The sequence below is a fragment of the Lepeophtheirus salmonis genome, chromosome 4, assembly GCF_016086655.4.
Source record: "Lepeophtheirus salmonis chromosome 4, UVic_Lsal_1.4, whole genome shotgun sequence".
Lineage (NCBI taxonomy): Eukaryota > Metazoa > Arthropoda > Copepoda > Siphonostomatoida > Caligidae > Lepeophtheirus > Lepeophtheirus salmonis.
In genome coordinates this window covers 44,053,422-44,077,712 of record NC_052134.2, presented here as the reverse complement: position 1 = coordinate 44,077,712, position 24,291 = coordinate 44,053,422, and the positions used below count along the sequence as shown (strand labels likewise).

Here is a 24,291-nt window from a genome sequence, read left to right as displayed (position 1 = left end):
TCATTTTACACAGTTTTTATATCCAGTTCCTACGCTGAATAAACAGTTACTTGGTACAAACAGATGAAAATTATATTTAATAATTGTAGATGATTAATTAGTTCTAAAATCAGTTATTGACAATTCTGCTGAGGACATGAAAATGATGGATTTTCCAGAAGAAATCCGGTTCCAATTTCTTGATTTAAAGTTTAGAATTATTTTATAACATCAAATCTGATAGCAACAATTTGAGGTCTTTAGCATTCTTTTTCATGGAGTCTTTTACGCTCAAAGAAGAAAGCAAATGAATTTAAAAAATTGTTTTTTGAATATTGTAAATTAAACCACTTAACTGTCGTTTTTTTTATCAATTGCACAAAAAAAAAATTGCAATTAGTTTAATTTTATAAAATACTATGACGTACACGTATTATATATTTTATTTCAAACTTTTTATTAATGCTTTAAATAACGCTAGAATTGAGAAAAACTTGTTGATAAACTACATAATAATTAGAAATATGTTCTTCCTTCAACTATGATGAAGATATACTACATTCTAAGACTAACTAGCTATTTCTCTTCCTAATTTCCTTTTTGTTAATTATTATTCATTATACATTCTCCCATTTTCCGTTAGGACAATAATTCATTTTTTTGGATTTTTAATTTTTTGGTGTACTTTCGAATGTAAACCCCATACCTTAAAAAAAACCTTAAAGAACTTGCCCTCCAGAGCCCAGAAGTCTGGTATGATCCGAATGAAATTGGGCCTAAAGTACGTAACTCTGATTTTGAAACAATTTTTATTGCATGTAGAAAGTCTGTATCTGTCTCCGTTTTGGAAATAAATAACCTTTCCCCTGCGTTTTTATTAGCGAACATACAACTATAATACTCCATTATAGTAGATTATATCAAACCAACTATAGGCAATATTTATTTTCGTTAGCAAACGCAGGTTCCTTACTACTCCAATCCATGATGGCGGCTGACTCTACTCCCTATAAAAGATTATAATCTCGCCTTCAGAATGGAATCACGCCCTTCAGACTAACACTTCTACAACTTGATTGCTATTATTTATCGTAAACGAGGAAATTTTGTTACTTCATCCTGTATAAAGATCCCTCTTTGTTGATACAAATACCCCCAGAAAGGCTGCTAGAACCCAAAATATCTTATATTGGAAATAATTTGACAATAAATAACGGGAAATATTTGCTTGTTACTTTTTTTCACCAATATTTGATTTAGGACCTTTTATGTCCTTGCTCAAAAAAGTTTTCGTTATGTTATAAGCTTCTTCTATATATTTTAAAAAATAAGAGGGTTTTTAATAAATAGAAAATAGAAAGAAACTAAGTGAAAAGGAAATCTCACCTACCTTTGAAGGTCGCACATAATCCAACTATTTGACCAATGTACAAGAAGGAATACCATTTTATTTTTTTCTTTGTAAATATAAAGTTTCTTTCTATATTTATTTACAATAGCTAAGAAGTGACAAAAACAATAAAAATAAATAGTTTCTTGCTTTTTAAAACTTTTCATAGTATTTTGTTTTTTCTTTCATAAATCTTAAAAGAAAACATTCGACTTTTTCCTACTTATTTATGTCGTCTTTATTAATTATTTATCTCCCTCTTTGTTTCAAAAAGGTATTCAAGGGGATCAAATAGGGGATGTCAAATTCAACAAGGATGGAGATCGTATTGGAAGATACTCAATATTTCAATATCAACGTGTCAAGGGTGGCTCTGGTGGATATAAATATGTATGGGTTGGGGAGTTTGGAGAGTATTTGGATATTTCTTATGATGAGGGACAAGGAGTTCTTCGAAAATCATGGAAACAAGAGTTGGCTCTAGAAATTTATCGCATGTATTGGCCAAATGTGACCAAGCATCATTCCCCTCCCAAGTCTGTTTGTTCATCGCCTTGCATGGAAGGGCATGTCAAGAGTTTTACGGTAAGAGCATTTTTTTTATTTTAAAGTATTTAAGAAAAAACTTTCTACTGGATTAAAATTGAAATGATAAATTTGGGGGATTTAGAGTTTGTATTTCGATTTCGATAAGCTGACATCTCTTATAATTGATCGGTGGAAGCTTTGTAAGAAAATTGAATAAGCCAATTTACTTAAAATATTGGAATTGAGGGTTGAGAAGAACTTAATCCCCCCGTTAGTGAGCATCCTTTTTAAAACGTAGTTGGGAAATTATCGAAGCTAACAAGAGCTAATTTGATTTTAACGAATCAAACATTTCAAAATTCACAATGACAGCAAATGTAATAATGAGTACTTTTGAAAAAATAAATAGGTGCTTATGGGTAAATATATATAAGTGGTGAGCTAATATATCATTAGCAAAACTTAAGAAAGGGAAAAATGTTTCTTGCATTTTTTTACATAATATATACATGCAAATCATTGTATATACACATTTATTGGTCCATTATAGGTTTCGTATTCGCAACTCTGGGACGACTTAAGATACCCAAGAAAATTAAATATAGTTGAATATATTAATTTGATGTATAATACTTAATTAAATCACAATGTGTCCATACAAAGCAAATCTATCAATTTCTAACTGTTTCATTGATAGGATAAATCTTTTAGTGACATTTACGGCGACTGAAAGTATTAATCAGAATAGTTTGTTCATAAAAATCTACCATCATTCATCAAACACCAAATGTAATTTATAGTCAAATTTTTAGAATAAACATTCGTGCTTGCTTTTGTCATATATTGATTTATTATCCAACATGATTTTTGTGTTAATAACGAGCAATGATTCTGGAATCTATAAAAATTAGCATTTAACGGTAATAAAGTTTACATTTTGAAAGTAGAACATTAATGCAGCAAAGTATCAACTATGAATTTGAAAAAGTGCTGATTTTGTAAGCATTTGAAAATAGTTTTATAGATACCTTCTATTGTTTCAAAATGCATTCACAATATATTTTTTAATGGAACACAGCATATTCTATAACGTATGCAAATTTTTCTTCTGTTAGAAGAATTTATCTTTGTAATTCTTTTAAAAAGGTGAATTTATGGTGGCAATTTTAATTTTAAGGAGCAGTATATTTTAGGATGCAGCAAATTATAAATAAAAAAAAGAATGATGAAAATATTGGTAACTGTAACAAAATTGGAAAAAAGGCAGCAAATTTTATAAATCTGCTGTGTTGAGAAGTAATATTTACGCATAAAAGTCAAAAGCCTATCATAGTATCTGCAAAACATTATCAAATGGTATATCATTTAATAGTCAACAGTTGAACTTTGTACTCTAACCCCTAAATCCCTTTACCTTTGGATGTATTCAATCTCCAAGGCTCATGAACTATGGCCGTATCTTAAACTGTAAACTAACTACAGTTTTCTAGCATTTAACTATAGTTGAACCCTACAACAAAATGCACTGTAAATTTTTATTTAAGGGAGGTTAATGCTTTGACAAACTATTCTTTATTGACAAAAGTAACAAACTGTGTTTGTATCACAGCTCCCTTTGTGGACTGCTGGTATCAAAATGATCCCACATGTTTGAAAGGATATGCAAATTATCTTGTTTGTCTACTAAATTATTTATATATTAAAAAAGCAAACATTCGCAAATTTATTTTTTACAAATAACAGTGATGAAAGACGGTGTTATTTTTTTAACTAATATATTAATACAAACTGGGTAAAAATTAAAATAATGAATTCTGATATGTTTGAGTACATCTTTGAACAAATACAAATGGTAGAGGTAGCATCAACTAGTTTAGGATGATAAAAAAGGGTATAACTCCAAAAATGTGTCTAGTCTTAGTGTTCATATGCTTGATATAATACAAGGGTATAACCATTAGATTATATTTTTACGACAAAGTCAAAATGGTATCAAAAATTGATTGTTGTTCTAGTGTCAAATATCAAATAATTTAATGTCATTCTAAGGCTAAGGTTTGAACTTTAGGAAGTTTCACGAATTTTTTTTTGTAACAAGGTAGACACGAATAGTTGAGTTTTGGACTTGGATAGAACCAGGTATTTTAATACCTGCGAGTATAAGACCCAATGGTTCAAAGGGATCATTGTGCAGCCGACTTTTTTACAGGATAAAAATGATAAGTTACGTGATATTGCAGCTTCATTGTGTCTCAAAACAATCAACACTGGGCAATGACGCCATATAAAGTTAAATGTGTTGTATAAATCAAATTTTACAACTCATAAATCAGAATAAGGGAGAAAATTAGGTCATAGATTGACACCTCAAAAAAGTGGCCAATGTTTATATTGAAAGCAAATATATCATTTCACGCTTGAGAAACGATTAAGTTATGGCCAACAGTCTGAGATCGCAGTCTAGACCCAAATATCGGTCAAGTTGGGTAATGGAAAAATCACTTACGACCAAACAGAAGCAAAACTTTGTTTTGTAACCGGTTATTAACTCTAGTACTAATTATCCCTCAACAGGGATTCATATAAGACAAATATCTGGGTAAAAACGGGTACATACCAATAAATAAAGATGCAAATACTTTTTCTTTTATTTTACCCATCTTTGCTAGTAATATGCAGGTATTTTTTAAATTGTTTTACCGAGTACGAGTCTACCGATACAGGTATTATCCGGACCAGTCCCTAGTTCCAACATCAACTAATATTGTACGTAAATGATACCATTGTCGTTCTTGTGTTGAATGTCCAATATTTTCAGATCTTATCTTTTTGGAGGACAGACCTTGAGAAATGCATTAAAAATCCCTATGCTACATGTTTAGGGATAATTGACATGCCTTCTCTAATTATTTAATATAAAATGTTTTTTTATATATTGTGTGTGTAACATGTTGACATTATCATATCAATCTGTGTCCTTATTTCAAAAGTAAGGGCATGACAATTTTAATTAAAATAAAAAGTAATTAATCTTCTGTTACAAATTAATTAATAGTTTTGTTTGTCAATATTTCTGCATTTGTGGTTCTTTAAGGATATTTAAAAAGAATAATATAATAATTTTATAATGAAGAAAATTTATCTTCAATTAAGACGCAATAATCAAAAAGTAAGAATACTTGTTTATTTTGAAAGGCTGATTGACACAGATTTGAAATCAAATTTAATAAACACAAGGTAAATAGGATAATTACGGTGTAAATCCAAAGCATTTTAGCTATGCTAAAAAAAACCATAAATAATATGGTAACTCTGACAGTCTGAATAATGTGTTAGAGGAGAGAAGATTAGCTATCATGCATTTTCATGAGATTAGTTGCGAACAGCTATGAGATGAAAATAATCAACACAAATCTAACTCCATACCATGCAAGAACATAAGGACCAATTACTCCTATTTTCTAATCTAAGTACAACAGGAACTAAAAAATTATTTTTCCCCCAACCAATTACTCAAGTGTTACACTTCGTTATTGATGAGCAATTGGACTTACGACTTACATATTATCTCCTCCAAAAATTAAAGAATAAGGATTATATGTTTGCAAAAAATAAAAGTTGCAACTACAAAAAGTCTTGAACGATAAAAAATGCTAAAGTTTAACAACTTTAATTATAAGTAAGCATATATTTTAGAATGTACTGTAATAACAAAAGTTGGGTATTTGGTATAATTGGATGTTTTTTTATTTTGCATTATATTCCTTTAAACAAGAAAATAACCATGAAACGTCCAAAAGAAGATGGTCCTTTGAGGAAAAAAATACTTAGAAACACTTAATCATACTTGTTTTCTTTTTGAAAGGTATATGAAAAAAAGGGAATTAAATATTGATAAGAAACGAAAAACATCAAGCTTATAAAATATGATTCAATAAAAACAAGTCAACCCTAGAAATTAAGGAAAAATATATAAAAGGTCGTATTTTTAAGAGTTTAATAGACAGTTTTTGTAGTCCAAAATTATAAATTTGGTGATAACATGTACATATAATAGACACTTGGTATCAAAAAAGGAGGATTGTGTAATATTGAAGAAGAGAAACATCCAAAAAATACACCTAATATGTAAACCAAAACAGAATTATTTACTGGCAGCATGTCTGGAACTAAAATATTAAAAAAATGAGGCAAGTTAAAGAAATATTGTAAAAATACTGTTGTAAAATATATGTTTCATATATAATACTTAAAAAAATAAAAATCCTGAAACTGGATAATTTTAAAGAAAACAACATCAAAATTTTATTTCTTTCGAGATTTTACTGATTTTCAAATCAAAATGTCTCCATGATATACCCTTTTTTGTGGACTTTGATGTTTGGAATATAATGCAAAATAAAAAATATCCGGCGATACTAAAGGATACAAAGGAAAATTAATAGTGGCGGAACATTTTCACCAAAAATCCTAATCTTTATTTAGATTTGAATATACGAAATAACAAATAACTAAACCGTTGAAATTCTTGAAATTGCATTTAGTCTTGTCTTAAAGACAACTTAGTCTTTTGACAAATTTGTTTCATATATTTTTATAATTGAAAGGGAAAATTTAGATTATTAAAATTTAAATTTAATGTTGTTTGGCCTTTTGAATAACATATGATTGAAATTGAAGGACGATGGTTAAAATTCATATTTTTTTTTAATAATTGACATAAGCAATCTCACCTATATTTGTATTCACTTATTCATCAAGTAGACAAGTATCCACACTATATTTGGACTCTTAAAAAAATGCGTAGAATAAATAACAAAAAAACTGAGTTGAATATATCTTTGTCTGAATTATTATTTTGTTCGAAAGCCCTCTTTAGATAAAATTTATGTGTTCGACCTCAAGCAATTTTCCTCTTCGGCCAATTTTCCTAGTACCTATATATACGTTTGGGCCATAATTTCTAAAATAAGACTGGAACTCCAAATATGGGTGATTGTTTTCACTTAATGATCAGATGGAGTTGCACCAATTAGGCATTAATTAATATAATATTATTGTTTTTGCGTCAACGTTAATCCAATGCTTTTTATTGAGTTTTATCGAGTTTTACGAGTTTTATCTACAATGGCTTAGAATTTAATTACTGATACTCTCTTGACCGAGTTTAAAGAAGATGCAATCCAAGTTGTAGGTTATGCAAATGAAATCTTCCTATTAAGAAGGGGTAAACATCCTAGTACCCTTTTCAATGGAACGTAGTGTGCTATAAATTCTTATAAATTATAAGTTCTGGAGTGTGGAAAAACAAATGGGCTCACCTCTAATCGATCAAAATCAGGTGGTATAGTCTTCTCAAGCATATAAATTAAGATTTAAATACGTACTTTCTACTATTAGATATGGATGAAAAAGTCAGGAAAGATACAACACAAATGAAGTACTTAGGTTCGGTGTATGATCAAGGACTCACTTGTGCCGAACACCTGAAAGAAAAAGCTATGAAGTGTTCCCGTATGTCGAACATGGCAAAGGTAGTCATAGAGCAAAAGTAGGGTTAACCTCAGATAAAGTTATATGGCTCTACGAAGCCATAACCAGACCCATCTTAAACTATGGGTATCTTGTATGGGGACACTGATATTGCAAAGAAAGCTTTAATAAGGAGATTAACTACCATTTAGAGAAAAACAATCTTGGGCATGAATCATACCCTCCAATCAACACCAACAACAGGAATACAGGCAGTGTTGTGCATCACTCCCCTCGACCTCTTCATACTAGTGCAAGCAACGAAGTCTTAATGGAGAACAAGGTATTTTCTCAGGGGCACCTGGGATGGCGTCAGTAATCTTCTAAGGCGTCGTGGGCATTGTTTCCTTTGCAATAAAATACTTGATCAAGTAAAACTTGAATAGTGTAAGTGACTATATCACCGAGAATAGTATCTGGGTCGACAACCGTCAAGTTGAACCCCCTGATACAATTCTATATAGAAACGGATCCAAAGGTGAGAAAGACAAAACTGGTGCTAGATGGGCTATGACTCGAGGTGACATGTCAATTTATTAATCGTCAGAATCATTAAATAACGAAGCACAGGTCTTACAAGCAGAAATAATCGCCATCATACATTCAGTCTTCTTAACCAAAATAAGACATCAAAGAACGTAATAATTCGATGGGATTCCCGATGGGCAATTGCTGCTCTTCTAAATCTGCTTACAAAAAGTGATACAGTTAAGAAGTACAACAAAATATTAAACATAGGAAAATGTGAAATAAATATATATCTCGATTGGTGCAAAGGCCATTCAGATATTTCAGGAAACAAATTTGCAGACTGTCTTGCAAAGAGTGGTACAAAAAGTCAAAATTGTTTGTTCTTTGGAGCACATCCAAGCTACATAAAAAAAATGGTAAGTGACTTCTTCTTCGAAGTTTTCTGCAACAGATCCAGTTAAGCTCAATGTTAGAAACATACGCATCACATGTTGAAGAAACCAAAACTTTTGCATCAAAACATTAACTTACTTCTTTAAGCCTACACAGGTCATTGACCATTTTTAGCCCATTTGAGCAAATGGAAAATACAAGTGCAATATGCAATATTTGCATGGAAGAACCACAAAGCGTAGACCACTTAATTAACAGATGTCAATCGCTCTCATATGAGAGATACCAAGCCATGCAAGAAGAGGATGAAGATGTTCGTATTCTTAAATTTATGAAATGTGCAAAAATGAAACAAATTACTGATAATAATCATAAAATTAAGTAGGACTTAAGATCAATTTCTGCTGTTGTAGCACATGTCCCCTTTGTCCTCTTTTCCGTAGGTTTGTATAGTATTGTAATGTATGCATATCTGTACCATTACATAATGTACTATATACAATGGTAAACAGTAATCAATTCCTTACTAACCAGTATTTTTGTACCGTTTATAGTATCCGAATTAGTATAGATATTTAACTAGTAATACATTTTTAATTGAAAATATAAAGTAAAAGCAGCTATTAACATGTAGTAGCAGAGCTGCCTTCAGCATTTTGTATTGGTGAGTGAAAGAGGGGGGATTAGATCAGAAGGAAGACTTTAAAAAAGATTAAATCACATTCTTCACTATTTTTTTTTTTTTAGATGACACTTATTTTGTAGTAGGATATCCACCTCAGAAATTTGGGGGTTATGTCATTGGCACTGTTGCAATTTAATGATGTAATGGAGATGAGGAGATGAGAGTCCCGACCCTTATATCAGTTTGGCCTATAACTGTTTTAAATATCTCAATATCCCAGTACACTACAAGGCTGGTATACTGAAGTTTACATATCATATATAGCATTCAAAAATCACGCACAGGAAAATAACTTTTTCCGGGTGACTCTCTCCTTTTTACAAAATTACAAATATAAGGCGTCTTAAAATGATTCCAAATAGTTTAATAAAAACACTACCTCAATTTTATTTACAACTAAAATCATTCTTTTTCACATATTTTAATGTTTGATCATAGCAGTTATGTGTGGTTCAGAGATCACAGATTCCTAATGTGAACAATTTTATCATGCATCTATTTCAAAATTAATATTTATTTATACTTTAGCACAAATTTTATCTGATAAAACACTGTATATATATTTATTTTTTTTTTTTGTAGGATGCTTGCTGTTGGTCTTGTGTTCCTTGTCGTGAAGACTCTGTTCGACTGGAAGAGGACCAATGCTACCAATGCCCCACAGGCTATGTTCCAAATCTTTTAAAGAACCAATGCCTCAAATTAGACGCGGAAATACTCCATTGGGACTCTCCTTGGGCTTTTTTCCCAATTCTTTTTAGCTCACTTGGCATTGCCATCACACTAGAAGTCGTCGTTGTCTTTATGGTGTATAATCGAACCTCTGTGATCATGGCATCGGGGAGAGAGCTGAGCTATGTTCTTTTAGGAGGAATTTTAGCTTCTTATACTATGACGTTTGTCATTCTTGCTGAGCCGACTGTGTTTAATTGTACTAGTAAGGGCATTTGCAGTATATATTTTCCTTTTGGTCGTGAATAATCTTTTTTTGTTCTATTTTTTAAGTATTACGCTTAGGACTGGGCCTATGTCTATGCATATGCTACTCAGCCATTTTTACAAAAACAAATCGCATTTATAGAATATTTAGTGGGTGTATGAAAGGGAATCGAAAACCAGCCTACATATCGCCTCGTTCTCAACTCTTCATATGTTCTGGTAATACAATAACCAAAAAAAAAAATATTGTCAAAATCCCAGCGAGCATTATTTTTTATAAATTTTTCCTCCCTTTTTCGAAAATTCAAGCGTATAATTTTTATTGATCTATGTCGTTTGTCGAAGTAACCATATTTTTAAATATATTCTATCGGCGTTGTTTTACACAGTGGGCAGCTCCTAATAAATACGACATTTATATAAAGTACATAATACCCTTTTGTTCCCACCCAGTTGCACGATACAAAAATAATTCATTAAACTCCCAATGACCCATTTTCTTTTACAGGACTCATATCCGTACAACTAGTTGGCGTAAGTGTCTGGATTTTATTAGAACAGCCAGGGGTGAAGGACATTTATCCAAGCCGCGAAGTAGCAATGAGGACTTGTGCTATATCCACCTTCAGTTTAGTCATGTCCCTTAGTTACAACATGGTTTTAATATTCCTATGTACATGGTATGCTTTTAAAACGCGAAAAATCCCAGAGAACTTTAATGAAGCCAAATATATTGGATTCACAATGTACTCCACCTGTATCATTTGGCTTTCTTTTATACCCATTTTTTTTGGCACGAAGAACGACTATGAGGTATGTTAAGATAGTACTACAACTGTCAAATAAAAATTAATATTTTGAATCCTTGTATTACAAACTTAATCCACAAAAAAAAAAAAAAATTAAAAAAAGAGAATGAAAAAATAGGATAGCGTTTTGTTGTTGCTTTTTTTATTTTACTTTTAATAAAAAAGGAATAAGGTCTTCAATCTTCATTATTGTAAAAAGAAATATATATATATAGAAAAACAGGTGCATTTAAAAAATTAAACAAAAAAAAAGTAAAACAGAATGCATATACATATGTAGTCAAACGCTGACTAAAAGGATATTGTATTCCTAACCCATATGCAAAGGATCTTCAATATTAACCTAATATATCCCTTTTTTCATACATACCATATATTTTCAGATTCAAATATCAAGTCTTTGTATGTGTGTCATTCTAAGCGCCACTGTCACACTTTGTTGTTTATTTATGCCAAAAATGTACATTGTACTTCTACATCCAGAAAAATATGCAAGAGCCACTCCGGGATCAAAACAATCTACTCAGCACTCTACTGTGAGTATTACATGGGGGCAATATTAATTTATGAGTCATTCCATAATAAGGTTTAATGATTAAACATATTTCGCCCTAATTTGATAATTCTTGATAGTACTACTAATCAGAAGTGAACTATTGTATCTATAATCCAATGCAACACTTAGTGCTAAGGTCTAAATAAATTAGTTTTGATGAATTTTTGATTAGTTATGTACAGATGGGAGACAAAAACTTATAGTAGCAGGTCTAAATTACGAAAATGGGATTTTTATTTAAACAATAAAAGGCAATACAAAACTAATTTGTCATATTTTTAAATACTATTTATTAAATAGGCTGTATCCAGGGATCAAAGTGAGTCGAAACAAAAATATTAATTTTACAAATTTTGTGTGGTAATTTCTAAAAATTATTAAAAGAAATATTATTTTTTGAAAAAAAGGTTAAAAAATACACAACTGTTCACAAAAAATTAAATTTGTGGGTAAAAAAAATTTAAATATTCTGTTTTTTTTATAAAAGAGTTTAAAAATTTTTTAGGTATTCAAAAACAATTGAATTTTGTTGTAAAAAGTATTTAGAAAATCCACAGTAGTTGTATAAAAAATTTCTACAATCCAGCTGTGGATTGTAGAATCAACAATTGTTTACACAAAAAAAAATATTTTGAAATATATTTCAAAATTAAATTTTTTTGAAAAATATCACACCCGGCAACAAATAAGATCCATTTACATTTCATGACAAGATAACTGATGTGTTGGCCACAATCGCCCGTACCGCAGTATAACGGATATAAATAAAGAAATCAATCTTTTAAAATCAAAAAATCATCAAAAAGGTAACTTCTTCGCCTGTAATACCTCTGAATTCAAAGTTGGGTTGAGGAACAGATTCAATGTTTACTGTCTGAGTAAAAACGCCATGGATTTTTTCTTCGTTTTGTTTCGTATATACTTTTTTTTTCAAGTGTGAGAAAAAATATTTTGTACCAATACAGAAAAATAAATTGAAACTGGAGAATACGTTCGAAAGAACTGTTCATTAACTTTCATCCAACATGAAAAAGAAGGAAAAGAGGAGGGGGCTTATCATGAGAAATGATAAATATCATAAAATCTACAAAATAGTCCTTCCGCAAATCCATTATGGTAGGTTACTTTCTCTTATTTTTTTTGCAGCTTTTTCTCTTTGAGTTTTGTTGATAGTCTGCACGTACATTCCTTAGAAAATTAAAGATAAAATCACTATAATATGGTACAACAAATAACAATGATTTAATTTCAATCTGGGATCTGAACCCACAGTTTTGATCCAAATATTGGTCATGTCAGTCAAGAAAAAAATCACTTAATACCAGACTGAAAATAAAAAGAGTCTCAGATCGAGTTCTAATGCAAATACGTAGTTATGGCAAGTATTATTTATATACATTTATACCTCTTTTAAGCGGCCAGGCCAGAAAAGCCAATATTTAGAATAGGTGATAGTGATGAACATCTTTTTTATTTTTACCTTGCCTGGTATTTTTTGAAATTGATAATCTGAAGAATGAACATTCTTTACCTCAGCTGTTGCAATCATTATTTAACTCCTGAATAGTGAACTACATTTTCTACTACATTCCATTATATTCAAAACCTGAATGAACATGTATGTTCATATGCTCATAAAAGACAGAGAGTTACCACGAACAAGGGCTGCCACAGGATTATATTTTAGGGTGGGTGGAATGGTTATTGGGGGAAAAATTGAAAAAAAATTTATAGCTATTCATAAAAATACAATATTTTTGAAGAAAAAATTAAAAAATCTATAGTTACTCATAAAAAAAAAAAATTGAAAAACAATTTTAAGAGTTAATTTAAAATATTAAATTTTTTGAAACAATATTTTAAATAATAAAGTTATTCATTAAAATTTCAAAATCTTTTTAAAAAATATTAACACAAGATTATTTTTTTTTGTGAAAAATTTCAAAATCCATATCATCAATCCATAGCTATTCACAAAAATTGATTTTTTAAGAAAAAATAATTACAAAAATTCATAGCTCTTCATAAATAATTTAAATTTTGGAAAAAAATATCAAAAATTCATAATTAATCACAGGAAATTAAAAAATTTTGAAATTTTTTTTACAAGTTTTGCTTTCTTCCTTGTTTTAGAAAATTAGATATTTGGGGAGGCTTCAGCTCCTACATCCCACCCCCTGCAAACCCCCCTCTTAAAGTTTTGTTGCAGAGTTAAAATTTATTGTCCTTGATGCACTTAGAGTAGAATTGTGGATCAAGATTGAAGGAATTCTTGCCCATGTCCTGGTTAATTTTCATCTCTTCCCTTCTCACAGCTGATTGTAGCTGATCTCATTCAACATCATGTAATGTAAACTCCTCTCCTCCAAAAACATAATTCAAATTGTGAGGCTTGATTTTCGGTTTCTTTTTTTATATTTTGTCCAAAATTCATACGATTTTCATACCAAGTAGCGGACTTAATAAAGCAGGTTTTTATTTTTTTGTAACAATACTAAATTTGAAAATTGGAAATTATTGCTTAGTTATTTATGTAGAGAAGTATGTTCATATCAATATCAAGTGAATAAACAGAGAAATACTTGATGAATGCAAATAAGAATAAAAAACCATACTTCAAAGAAGTTTGAGATATTAAAAAAATAAGTATTTACATACAAATATAGATGATATCTATGGGGATTATAAAAGGACGTCGTTACTCTTTAAACACTTGAAAGCCCTGTGTAAATACTTAGATCGAAATAAGCTTTTAACTTCCTTCCTTCCCATTCTACAGTTATTTTTGTCATCTAAATTTCCCCTTGGAAAAAATGAGGTTAAATGTTTTTCCCCCTCATTTTCATATCTTTATCAAATAAGGAGGAGATAAATAGGAATTAAGTGCCATTTTGAATACCAATAAAATTACTTCTTTATTTGGATTCATATTTTTACGAGTACAATGTTTATAATGAAATGTGAATTACGTTGGCTTTCTTATGAGTCATGTCACTTTATATATTTAAGGTAAAGAAAATGGTTTGAGTGTTTCTTAGCTTCATTTTGACCATAAAATTAGCAGAGACCCGATAATCCAATTTCTCTGATTCCAAACGGTTATTTGACACTAATTTTCAGTTCCTAAGCAATGAAATAAGTGCTCACATGTCGGTCCCACTTGAAGATATCCATTATTTTATCAAAATTTTCGAGGTCCATATACTGTATGGGCCCATACTGTATTGGATCCAAAAACAGCATTAATTTTTTTGCCCGACGGCTCTCCCTTTTCACCTTGGTCGTGGTGATACTAAAGAATGTATCAGGATTTTTTTCTTTTTTTTACTTCCATTTTGGAACACTTTAACACACAACTGGCTTCACAAACCCAAAACGAAAAATGATTTTTTTTTTAAATGTACGCTTAACCTTTAACCACATTTTTAGATTTTTATGATGCAAGGTATTAATTGTGAGAAACAGCTCCCTAGAGACATCTAGGGAAATACGCTCAGAAATTATTGCTTCACCTAATATGTAAATAAAAATATATACGAGAATGCAACAATATTCCAGGCAATTCAATATCGAGTGTGCAAGACTCTCAATTATATGAACTAACACTTTGTTCTTTTTGAACGTTTTTAATTGCTTCATTTTTTTTTTTTTTTTTTTTGCAGATAAAAGTATATCCTAAACTGAACATTTTGTAAATTAAGAGAACAGGATAAGCTCTTGGACTTGCACATTCTTGGATCATAGAAAACTCATTGATGTGGCATATTTTAAAAAGTTAGATATATTTCAAAGAAAAACTATATATTTGACTGCATTTAAACAAAAAAAAAAAATAGTACCATCTTTAGTTTTTATTAAACATAAAGAAAATAATATTTGTAAATTTTTGTTCCACCGATTTTAGGAACTAAATAGCTTGTATATGAAATCCCTCCACAACGCAAAAATAATATAACAAATAAATTGTCCAAAGAAGTAGTAGTGGTAATCAGTGACGTCACTACTATCCCTCTATTGTTTCCTGCTAGCAACGCGTCTGTTGGTAATATTATCAAAATATAGCAGTATTACATAATAGATAGAAATAAATGAAAGTTTCAACCTATTGGAAAACTAATTCATAATTTTATTTTTTTGTATAAGCGATATTGAGTTTGATTTTTTTTGCAAAATTCAAGACAATTTAATGATATAGTCTTTCATTTCTGTTAAGAATTTTTGTTTTGTCAATTTTTTGCAGCAACACTACCCATCGATAGAGGCAAGTAGGGACAATAGTGATTATAGATAACTAATAATTGAAAATAATAGTAATTTTTGGGATAGATTATAATTATATGACCTGCCGGTATGTTTCAATATTGCTATTAGGCTCTTTAAATTAAACTCCGTGCTTTAAAGAAACCTTACTACATTTACTATTATTGTACAAATAAATAAAGAATTCTAGCCTTTCATCAAAAGTTTTTTTCATTCCCTCTTTTCTTCATTTTTAATTATCATGATGTTATATTTAACATCTCACCAATTTTTTTTTTTTTTTTTTTTTTTTTCAATTACAGAATAAAATGCGTTTTACAAAGAGTCAAGAGTCGAGCCTGAGTGTTTTAAGCGAAATCCAAACTCCACGTGATGTACCAAAAGGAGGAATTCTTGGAAAGTCCTCTTAGTCTTTCATCTTAACACATTGTTACAACATGCTATTAAGTGGTTGGTATTTGGTGCGAACCAAAGAAGTGGATTATCAAGTCTACCTATGGTGACTAATCTCTCCTTTAGATTTTCATTATAACTATAATTATGACGTTTTATTGTATAATTAATTTTTAATATATTATGTCAATATAATTGTATATAGTGATAAAAAGGTCTGACGCAATTCCTTATAGTAATTAAATAAAACAATACGAAAGCCTATTATATATAAAAAATATTGCGTCATTATTTCAACGGATCTCCAACACCAATCCATTAAATACACTTTTAAATAATTTAAATTAGTTAAAGTTGTAATCATTTTTAGCTTATGAAACAAACTAAATTAAAGACTCAGCGCTTTGTTATGTTGCCAAAACTGTTATACATTACCTCGAACGCCAGTTCCACGTCGTTATAAAAGCTAATGACTGGCCTTAAAAAGGCCTGATCTTAACCCGTGTGATTTTTAGTTGTGGTCAGAGCTGAGAAGGAAAGTAAACAAACATTCATATGGCTCCTTGAGATCCCTGAAGCTCTCTGTGAAGAGGAACATGTCCTTGATTCAAAAAGAAAAATGTAATAAAGGCCTGTTCAGCTTTTATGAACAATTTGAAGTTGGTAATCAATGCCAAAGGTTATCATAGGGAATGATATAACAACAAATTGTTCAATTTAAATTTCATATGTGATCAATTTTGTCATAAAATGCCATATACTATTATTTAAACTTACTTGAAAATATTGTCCAAATACTTTTGCTCACCCCTGTACATTTTTACGTAAAAGTAATTAATTATTTACAAAAGGATTTACAAAAATACTGTAATTTAATTTACTCTACCCACAAAAATTAACTATAGTCGTACATTTACTTCCCATTCATGTATTCACATCTGAGTCTTGAAACACATACGCATAAAGGTAAGTAACATGTATTTGTGTTTATTTATATAATTATATATTTTTGTAAATTGTATGTACATCAAGAGTGACTCTGTGGAATGATCTGTGTGTTTTTAGAATATATATATTTTTTAAGCCAATATTTATTTTTGCATTCCATAATAAAAATCAATATTACAATGCTTCGGATATCTTGGACAAATTTTGGTAAAAGTTTTGAGCATTTAAAAATGAAAAACTCTTCGTCATTCACTTGTGGTCACACTTTAAAAAAAGATGTTCTCTCTTCAAGTTAGAAAGAAAAATAACTATTTTTTTTCGACCAGCGGCAATAAACAAAGTCTATATAGGTCGACATATTTTATAAAAATTATCGTTATTAATGATAGTGATGCATTTATAACACAAATACTAAAATATAAAAGACAAAAACATATAAAAACTTTGTGAGTGCAGAGGAAATAAACTAAGAAAATAAAGAAATAAAAAGTGTCACAAAAAAAAAAAGAATTTACTAAAAATTGCTTGAGGTCGGCATCACCTCCCTGGCGAAAGCAAAAAGGCATTTTTTTCCCGAAGAATAATAGATATGTAGTAGAAACTATGCTTACGTTTGATATAACTGAGCACTTGAATAATCATAACAAAATGATGTAAAGACATAAACAAATGTTAACACAGTATCATGACAGTATAAGTGTATTCACTTAAACCTGTTGTTATGGAGACACATATTACAAGCGAAGACCCATCACATTTTCCATGTTTAAAAGATGTATGCGTGACAAGCATTAATTTTGATGCGAAACGGTATAAAAACAAGATTTCAGGGTTGTTGACTGAGTTTGAAGAAAGGTTTTAGGTTTTTAGCGAGCTAGAGACAGAATTTGAAATTTTCCGCTCACCATTCATAATAAGAGATTTTGATTTTTACGTTGAAATTCAATTTGAAATCATTGATTTGTGGTGTGGTGTCAAATTGAAGTAGAACTTTGCCACTGTGGGATTCGACATACTTTACAAGTACATTCTACCGGGCTATCCTCCATTACAGCACTGGCTCCAAAAAATTTGTCCATGCTTGGGCTACTTAAGATTGTGAGGAAGTTTTTTTACTAATGAACATTAATTTAACTGAAGATAAGCACTTTGATGAGATTCTAAAATTGGCTGCTTCTCAATATTTAATGTATAATATTGATGCACTTGTGCGGGGTAAACGATACCAAGTTTCAGAAGCAGATACTAAGGAAGATGAGTAATCTCAATGGAACTCATATATTTGTTTAATGTGCTTTCCAGATGTTGAAAAAACGGTGTTTGAAAGTTCCTCAAAGCTGTGACTAGATGCTTTGCAATATTGATACTATCATTATTCTCCAATATGCATAAGACACTTAATTATATGTTTAACTGAGTAAAAGGGTTTTCGTTTTTTTTTTAAATTGAACATACTTTTTTTTAGTTCATAGGTTGATCTGAATGTATTTAATAGAAGTAAAATTCTTTTTTATAGATTTTTTTAAAATTATTCCTTGTTATTTGCACTAATTACACAATCCAACAAAATCACACTTTTTTTAAAGTAATAAAACATCATCTGCTCAACTTAGAAGAGTTTGATCCCCTTATTGCAAATATGACTTTTATCAGTTAGATTCATGGTTTTTATTAGAAGGAAATAATTTTTCGGGCTATTTTTAATGTTCAAAGCCTTTTAAAGCGCTTGGCGTAAAAGATAGGGATAAGTTATTGAAATATATTTGAAAGTTTAATGTCATAGTACTCGAACACAAATTATAAAATGTATGTGTATCACGCTTATAACTCGAGTTATCTATGTTTAAAGTTTAAAAAAGGCACTATTTATTGAGAAACTCATAGCTTCTAGACAAATATATTCAAAAAGTTTAAAAGTATATCATTTGATCGCTGAAAATCTTAACTTTAATTTTTAAAAAAAGATCCTCTACTAATTTGCTCGATATTGTTGTCAATTTGAGATAAAAACACGACAATCTAAATCGTCAAAAAGTAATTATTTATTTAACTATTTATCCACAAGTATTATAAAAAAATGCACTGCAAATTAAATTCAACATATTGTCAAAAAAAATAATTTTCCTATTCAAGCCTTTCTATGAAAAGTAATTTAAAGAAGAATAATAAAATACTAAAATTCAGTTGATTCAGTTTATGAACTGGGGACATCACATAACATATATGATTTTTAAAACTCTTTAAGACAAAACTTTTAATGTGTACTATCATTATGAAACCAAAATTTATAACTGTTTTAATTTATTTTATTGCCTTTTGAAAAAGGGAAGTTATGTTATTGCACATTACATTTCCGTTCAAAATATCTTGTTCTTGAAATGTTTTAAAGAAAACAACAAAAGAAAAAATATAAATAATAAAAACATCCTCTTGTTACAATAAAAGACAATACGGGTACAACTAATATTAATCATTATGTTATTGTAAGAGAAATGAATCAAATTTCAATTTCAACAACTTTCATTTCATTCGACATATTTATTATTATTATATACTGAATAAAAAGTATTCTCACTTTTATTACTAAAACATTAATTTTATTAAAAAATACGTAGATTGTAATGGTTTTAACCAATTTTAATGCCGATAGTGTGTTTTAACACCTAAGTATTCAATTGGCAATTATTATTATTTATTTTTTAACTAAAAACCCTCATGATGATCTAGATCATTTATTTTCAACTGTCAGGCCACTGGTCAAGTCCGGCTCACAGGTGCATTTAATATGGTCTATTGCCAAATATATGCATTATTTACTTAAATTTATACATCTTGATGTTGGTATAATGAGCGTAAATTGGGTCTTTATTGCAAAACTCCTTGAGGGAGGTGAACCTATAGCCCTCATTTGCTGTTACGAGTGCAAGATAAAAGTGTCTTTTTTTCCCATCACATTCCATAACATCAACCAAAATTATCTCTTCACAAGTTACTCACTAATAAAATTGATCTAATGACCAATTTCCGGGTGCATTGGTTTGATCCTTTATTTATGATTGGTGAAGTAAAAAGTTTTAAGCTTTTTTTTGCTTTATTTTAACAATAATCAGATTAAGATCCTTCCAAACGTGTGTCTGGCTAATTTTCAGTTACTGGATAATGGAATAAGTGCTGATATGCCGGTCCAACTCTAAAATTTTCATTATTTTATCGACATTTTCGACGTTCTTATTACCAAAACAGAATCGTTTGACCCCCCCCACTTTGCTATTGCGTTCAATACTGTATTACTTCGGGAATAGCTACTCCTTGAGCATCCTCCTGATTCTGCTAAGATGGCTTCTTTGAATGTATTATACAAATGCTCATTTGTCTACAATGCTGAGGCTCTCAGTACTTTTACTTTTTGTTATGGCAGATAGCGAGATATTCCAATACCGCTGGAAAAATTTCAAATTATAGGGAATGTGTTATTAGTGTGGCCTACAAAATGACCTATCCATATTATTTTGCCTAACATCCATAAACTTTTGAGAACCTCTAATCTAGATAATATTTATTTTATTCTTCTTTGGATGTGAATTACTTTTAAAATTGATAATTGTAGCTTTATTGATGGGATTTAATTAGAAAATGGTGGGCCAGAAGGTGTAATGAGACTTGTTATTAATATTATTTTTTTGAAATATGTATTTTTTATCTACTTGAATTTTATATTAAATTAGTCAGGGAAAATGTAAACAAATTTGAGACTAACAGATAACACTTTTAATTTAAAAAATATCATTTAAATAGAAGGAGATGTCATCAAAGTTGTTTTTCTTAATTGGACAACACTTTTAGTAATTTTTTCTTAAGCATTTGCTATAAAGTTATCATTTCAATAGAAGAAGGTGTTAAAATAATAATATTTTAGAATTTCAGTGGTAATATGGGACTTAATTGGTACAGTTCAGTCCATTCCTGTCTTGTACCCCTGTTATTGACCATAAAAAAACAGTTCCAATTTTTTAAAAGGCATAATTTAACGAACATTATTGTGAAGTAATTTAGTTTACCATTTGAATTATTTTTGTCTATAAAACGCTAAAATTTTTCGACATATTATTAAATTAGGCTTATCCAAAATTATAGAAGATGGATTTATGATGACGTCAATGGTAAGAAAACATATTATGTTGATTAAAAAATTCTGAGTGATTAATACATTGTATCAAAAAAAAAAAGTTTTATGTATATTGAATATAAAAGTTGTGTGTTACAGTGATTAAAAATAAAGTAAAGAGATATAAAATTCAATACATTCTGGAGTATTACTAAGACCAAGTTGAAAAATCTGAGCAGGTGGCCAAAGAAATTATACTGTTTATGCTCCTAATACATTATCGAATGCAACGGCAAAGCGGTGGTTACAAAATTTCGTTCTGGTAATATGGAAGTCGAAAATGTCGATAAAATAATGGAAATTGTTGAATTGGACAGACATGTGAACACTTATTTCATTGCCCAGTAACTAAAGATTGGCCAGAAAACAATTTGGAACCATTTGCATAAAGCTAGTCTTAAAAATAAGCTCAATGTATGGATGCCACACGAATTGGCGTTGGATTGAATTGATGTTTGCGATTCTTTGCTATAACGTAACGAAATCGATCTACTTTTGAAGCATATGGTGACTAACGATGAAAAATGAGCCACATACGTGAACCACAGCTGAAAAAGTCGTGGTCAAAGCACAGTGAAGCGGCTCAAACGATTGCCAAGCCAGCATGAACGGGCAAGAAGGTTATTCTTTGTGTTTGGTGGTATTGGAAAGGAATCATTCACTACGAGCTGCTTCCATTGAGCAAAAACACTCAATGATGACTCATATCATCAAAAACTGACCAAATTGAAGCAAACGATCTACCACAAGGGATGAAAATTGACCAAGACACCACCAGGTATATATTTAACGACACGCTTGAAGCTCTGAGAGCTTGGATAGGAGTTTTTATTGAACCCTCTGTCCAGACCTGGTCCAAAGCGATAATAACCTTTTCAAGTATTTGCAAATTTTTCTTGATAGTAGAAAACTGGCCTCAAGAAAAGCTTCTGGAAATGAGCCTGTCAAGTATTTTCTAAAAGGACCAAAGGCTTTTCAATCGCAGAATTATGAAATTAATTTCATAATGGACAAAAGTTATCCAACAAAAAGGTGCATATTTATCAAAATCGGATAATCCCAACAAGGTCAATTTTATTGTAGAAATAAAATGAAAAAACACTCAGAACTTTTTAATTCACCTAGTATATGTGAAAAGGTCATTTTTCAAAGATTTATGCATGGGACATAATTTGCGTCCTATTTCTACGTGTCCTTAAAATTTAGGACGGGACTGGACTAAATATCAAAATTTTGGGCACCAATACATCCATAAGAAATATACTTTTTTTTTCCGTCATAATATTGATTAAAATTTAATTTAATAGAGTCCCTGATTTCCAATATAATCTATGTAATTTATGTATGATTCCATAAGAAATTTTATTTTTCAGACGAAAACCATAATTTTATAGTTTTATATTGCCATCGAAACACATTAGAATCCTTGGAATGTTTCCTAAAAATACTGATTGTGTATTAAGTTAAATAAGATATCTATTATTTTTTTCATAAAGCAACGCACATATCTTGTAAAAAATAATATAAAACAAAATAGCATAACATATTATATTTTTACTTTGTTATATAACTTATTCTATTATATATTAAAATTATTTCATGTTTTGTCAAGTTTAAATTAAACTTTTTTAATTAAATTTGATAAAAGTCATTGGTATCACAGAACTTATAAGGCTCTCAGTTTAATTAGAGAAACACAATACATACATTGGACAGTATGTGTTTTTATGTTGCAAATTAACTACTAAGGAATTTTAAGCTTAAATTTAAATTTCAGGGAAAAAGCTCCTTCAAAAATGCTCTTTACCGTTGTCTATTTTAATTATTAATAATATTATTTAGTACCATGGTCCAGTCCAGTCCCACTTATCGATCATTGAAGATAGTAAAATGGATAACTCGTGACGCCATTGAAGGTCTTGTTCATTTTTTAATAATTTTAATATATAACAGAATAGATTATATAACAAAACAAAAATATAATATGTTATGCTAGTTTGTTTTATAATATTTTTTACAAGATATGTGCATGGCTTTATTACAAATATAGTAGATATCTTATTTGACTTAATAAACAATCAGTATTTTTAGGAAACATTCTAAGGACCGACAGTTTCGGACTTGTACCTAAACACCAATATGACTGGTCCTAAGAACTGACTGTACCAAATAAATAAAGACAAACACAACAGTAGATATGACTATGAATATCAATAAAAGCTGACCTTATTGTTTGGATATATTTTACCCTTTGCTACTTACCAGGGGTTTTATTATGCCCGAAGACTGAAATATCTTTGTAATATCCTGTGCATATCATATTTTTATTCCAAATTCTAATTTAACACATGTAAAACTTTTCTGGGATGAATTTTTTTCCGTTTCTTATTTATGAACAAATTTTGGAACTAATTATCAAGGTTTTAAGGAATGTTTTTGATACATTCTGTTTATTTATCAAACCCAACGTCTAATGGGAAAAAAGGAAAAGTAAGTAGTTTGTCTTGTAAAAAATATTTCCTTTTTATCACAGTTTATACATTTTATCCTATAAAGTGTAGAATTGGTTTGTTTTGTGTAACTAATATTAAATTTACTATTTTGCGATTCGAGTGCATTTGAAGTTCAAAATTTCTTGAAAAAAGAATATTAACTTAAAAAAACGATACTTTTAAGACATAAAATTTTGTATGTAAAGCATTATCGCAAACATCCACTTTTTATATATATAAGCAACTTAGTTTAATCTATTTTGCTGATTTAAGGATGCATAATGGTATATAAAAATTTATAATCGTTTCATATCAAATAAAAATAATGAAAAAAAATACTTTTTATCCATTTCTACATTTTCGTTTCTCTTATTTTTACATGTCACAAATAAATATTGATTTTTTTGTATACAAAGCTTAATCAACAAAGAAGAAAATTATTGCACTTCCGTCAATATACAAAAAAAATAAAAAAATTATATGCATTTCTTATTGAAAAGGTCTATTTTTTTATTTCCGTTACAAACATGACTTCAAACGGTTTCTTTCAAAACCATAAATACACCATTTCCTGTATTTGTCATTTGCAGAATTAAGATATAAAATTAATTATAGATAGTGCAAAAAAGAAACAATGTGTATTGTATAACAGAGTGATAACTATTTTTGAAATGAATTATCTTATATTCCATATACAAAGCAATAGGCACACACACGAATGAAAAGTTAATAGATATGGCAAGAATTTATT

At 29.6% G+C, this 24,291-nt stretch overlaps 1 protein-coding gene across 1 annotated transcript in view; it reads left to right on the top strand.

Moving 5' to 3' along the window:
* Positions 1 to 16,213, top strand: part of LOC121116041 (metabotropic glutamate receptor 2-like) — a 148,741-nt gene extending 132,528 nt beyond the window's left edge. The window contains 6 exon segments of the mRNA XM_040710240.2: positions 1,644 to 1,954; positions 9,561 to 9,915; positions 9,984 to 10,136; positions 10,426 to 10,730; positions 11,110 to 11,262; positions 15,845 to 16,213. Coding sequence (XP_040566174.1) covers positions 1,644 to 1,954; positions 9,561 to 9,915; positions 9,984 to 10,136; positions 10,426 to 10,730; positions 11,110 to 11,262; positions 15,845 to 15,952 — 1,385 coding nt within the window. The 3' untranslated portion in view covers positions 15,953 to 16,213.
* The last annotated feature ends 8,078 nt before the right edge of the window (positions 16,214 to 24,291 follow it).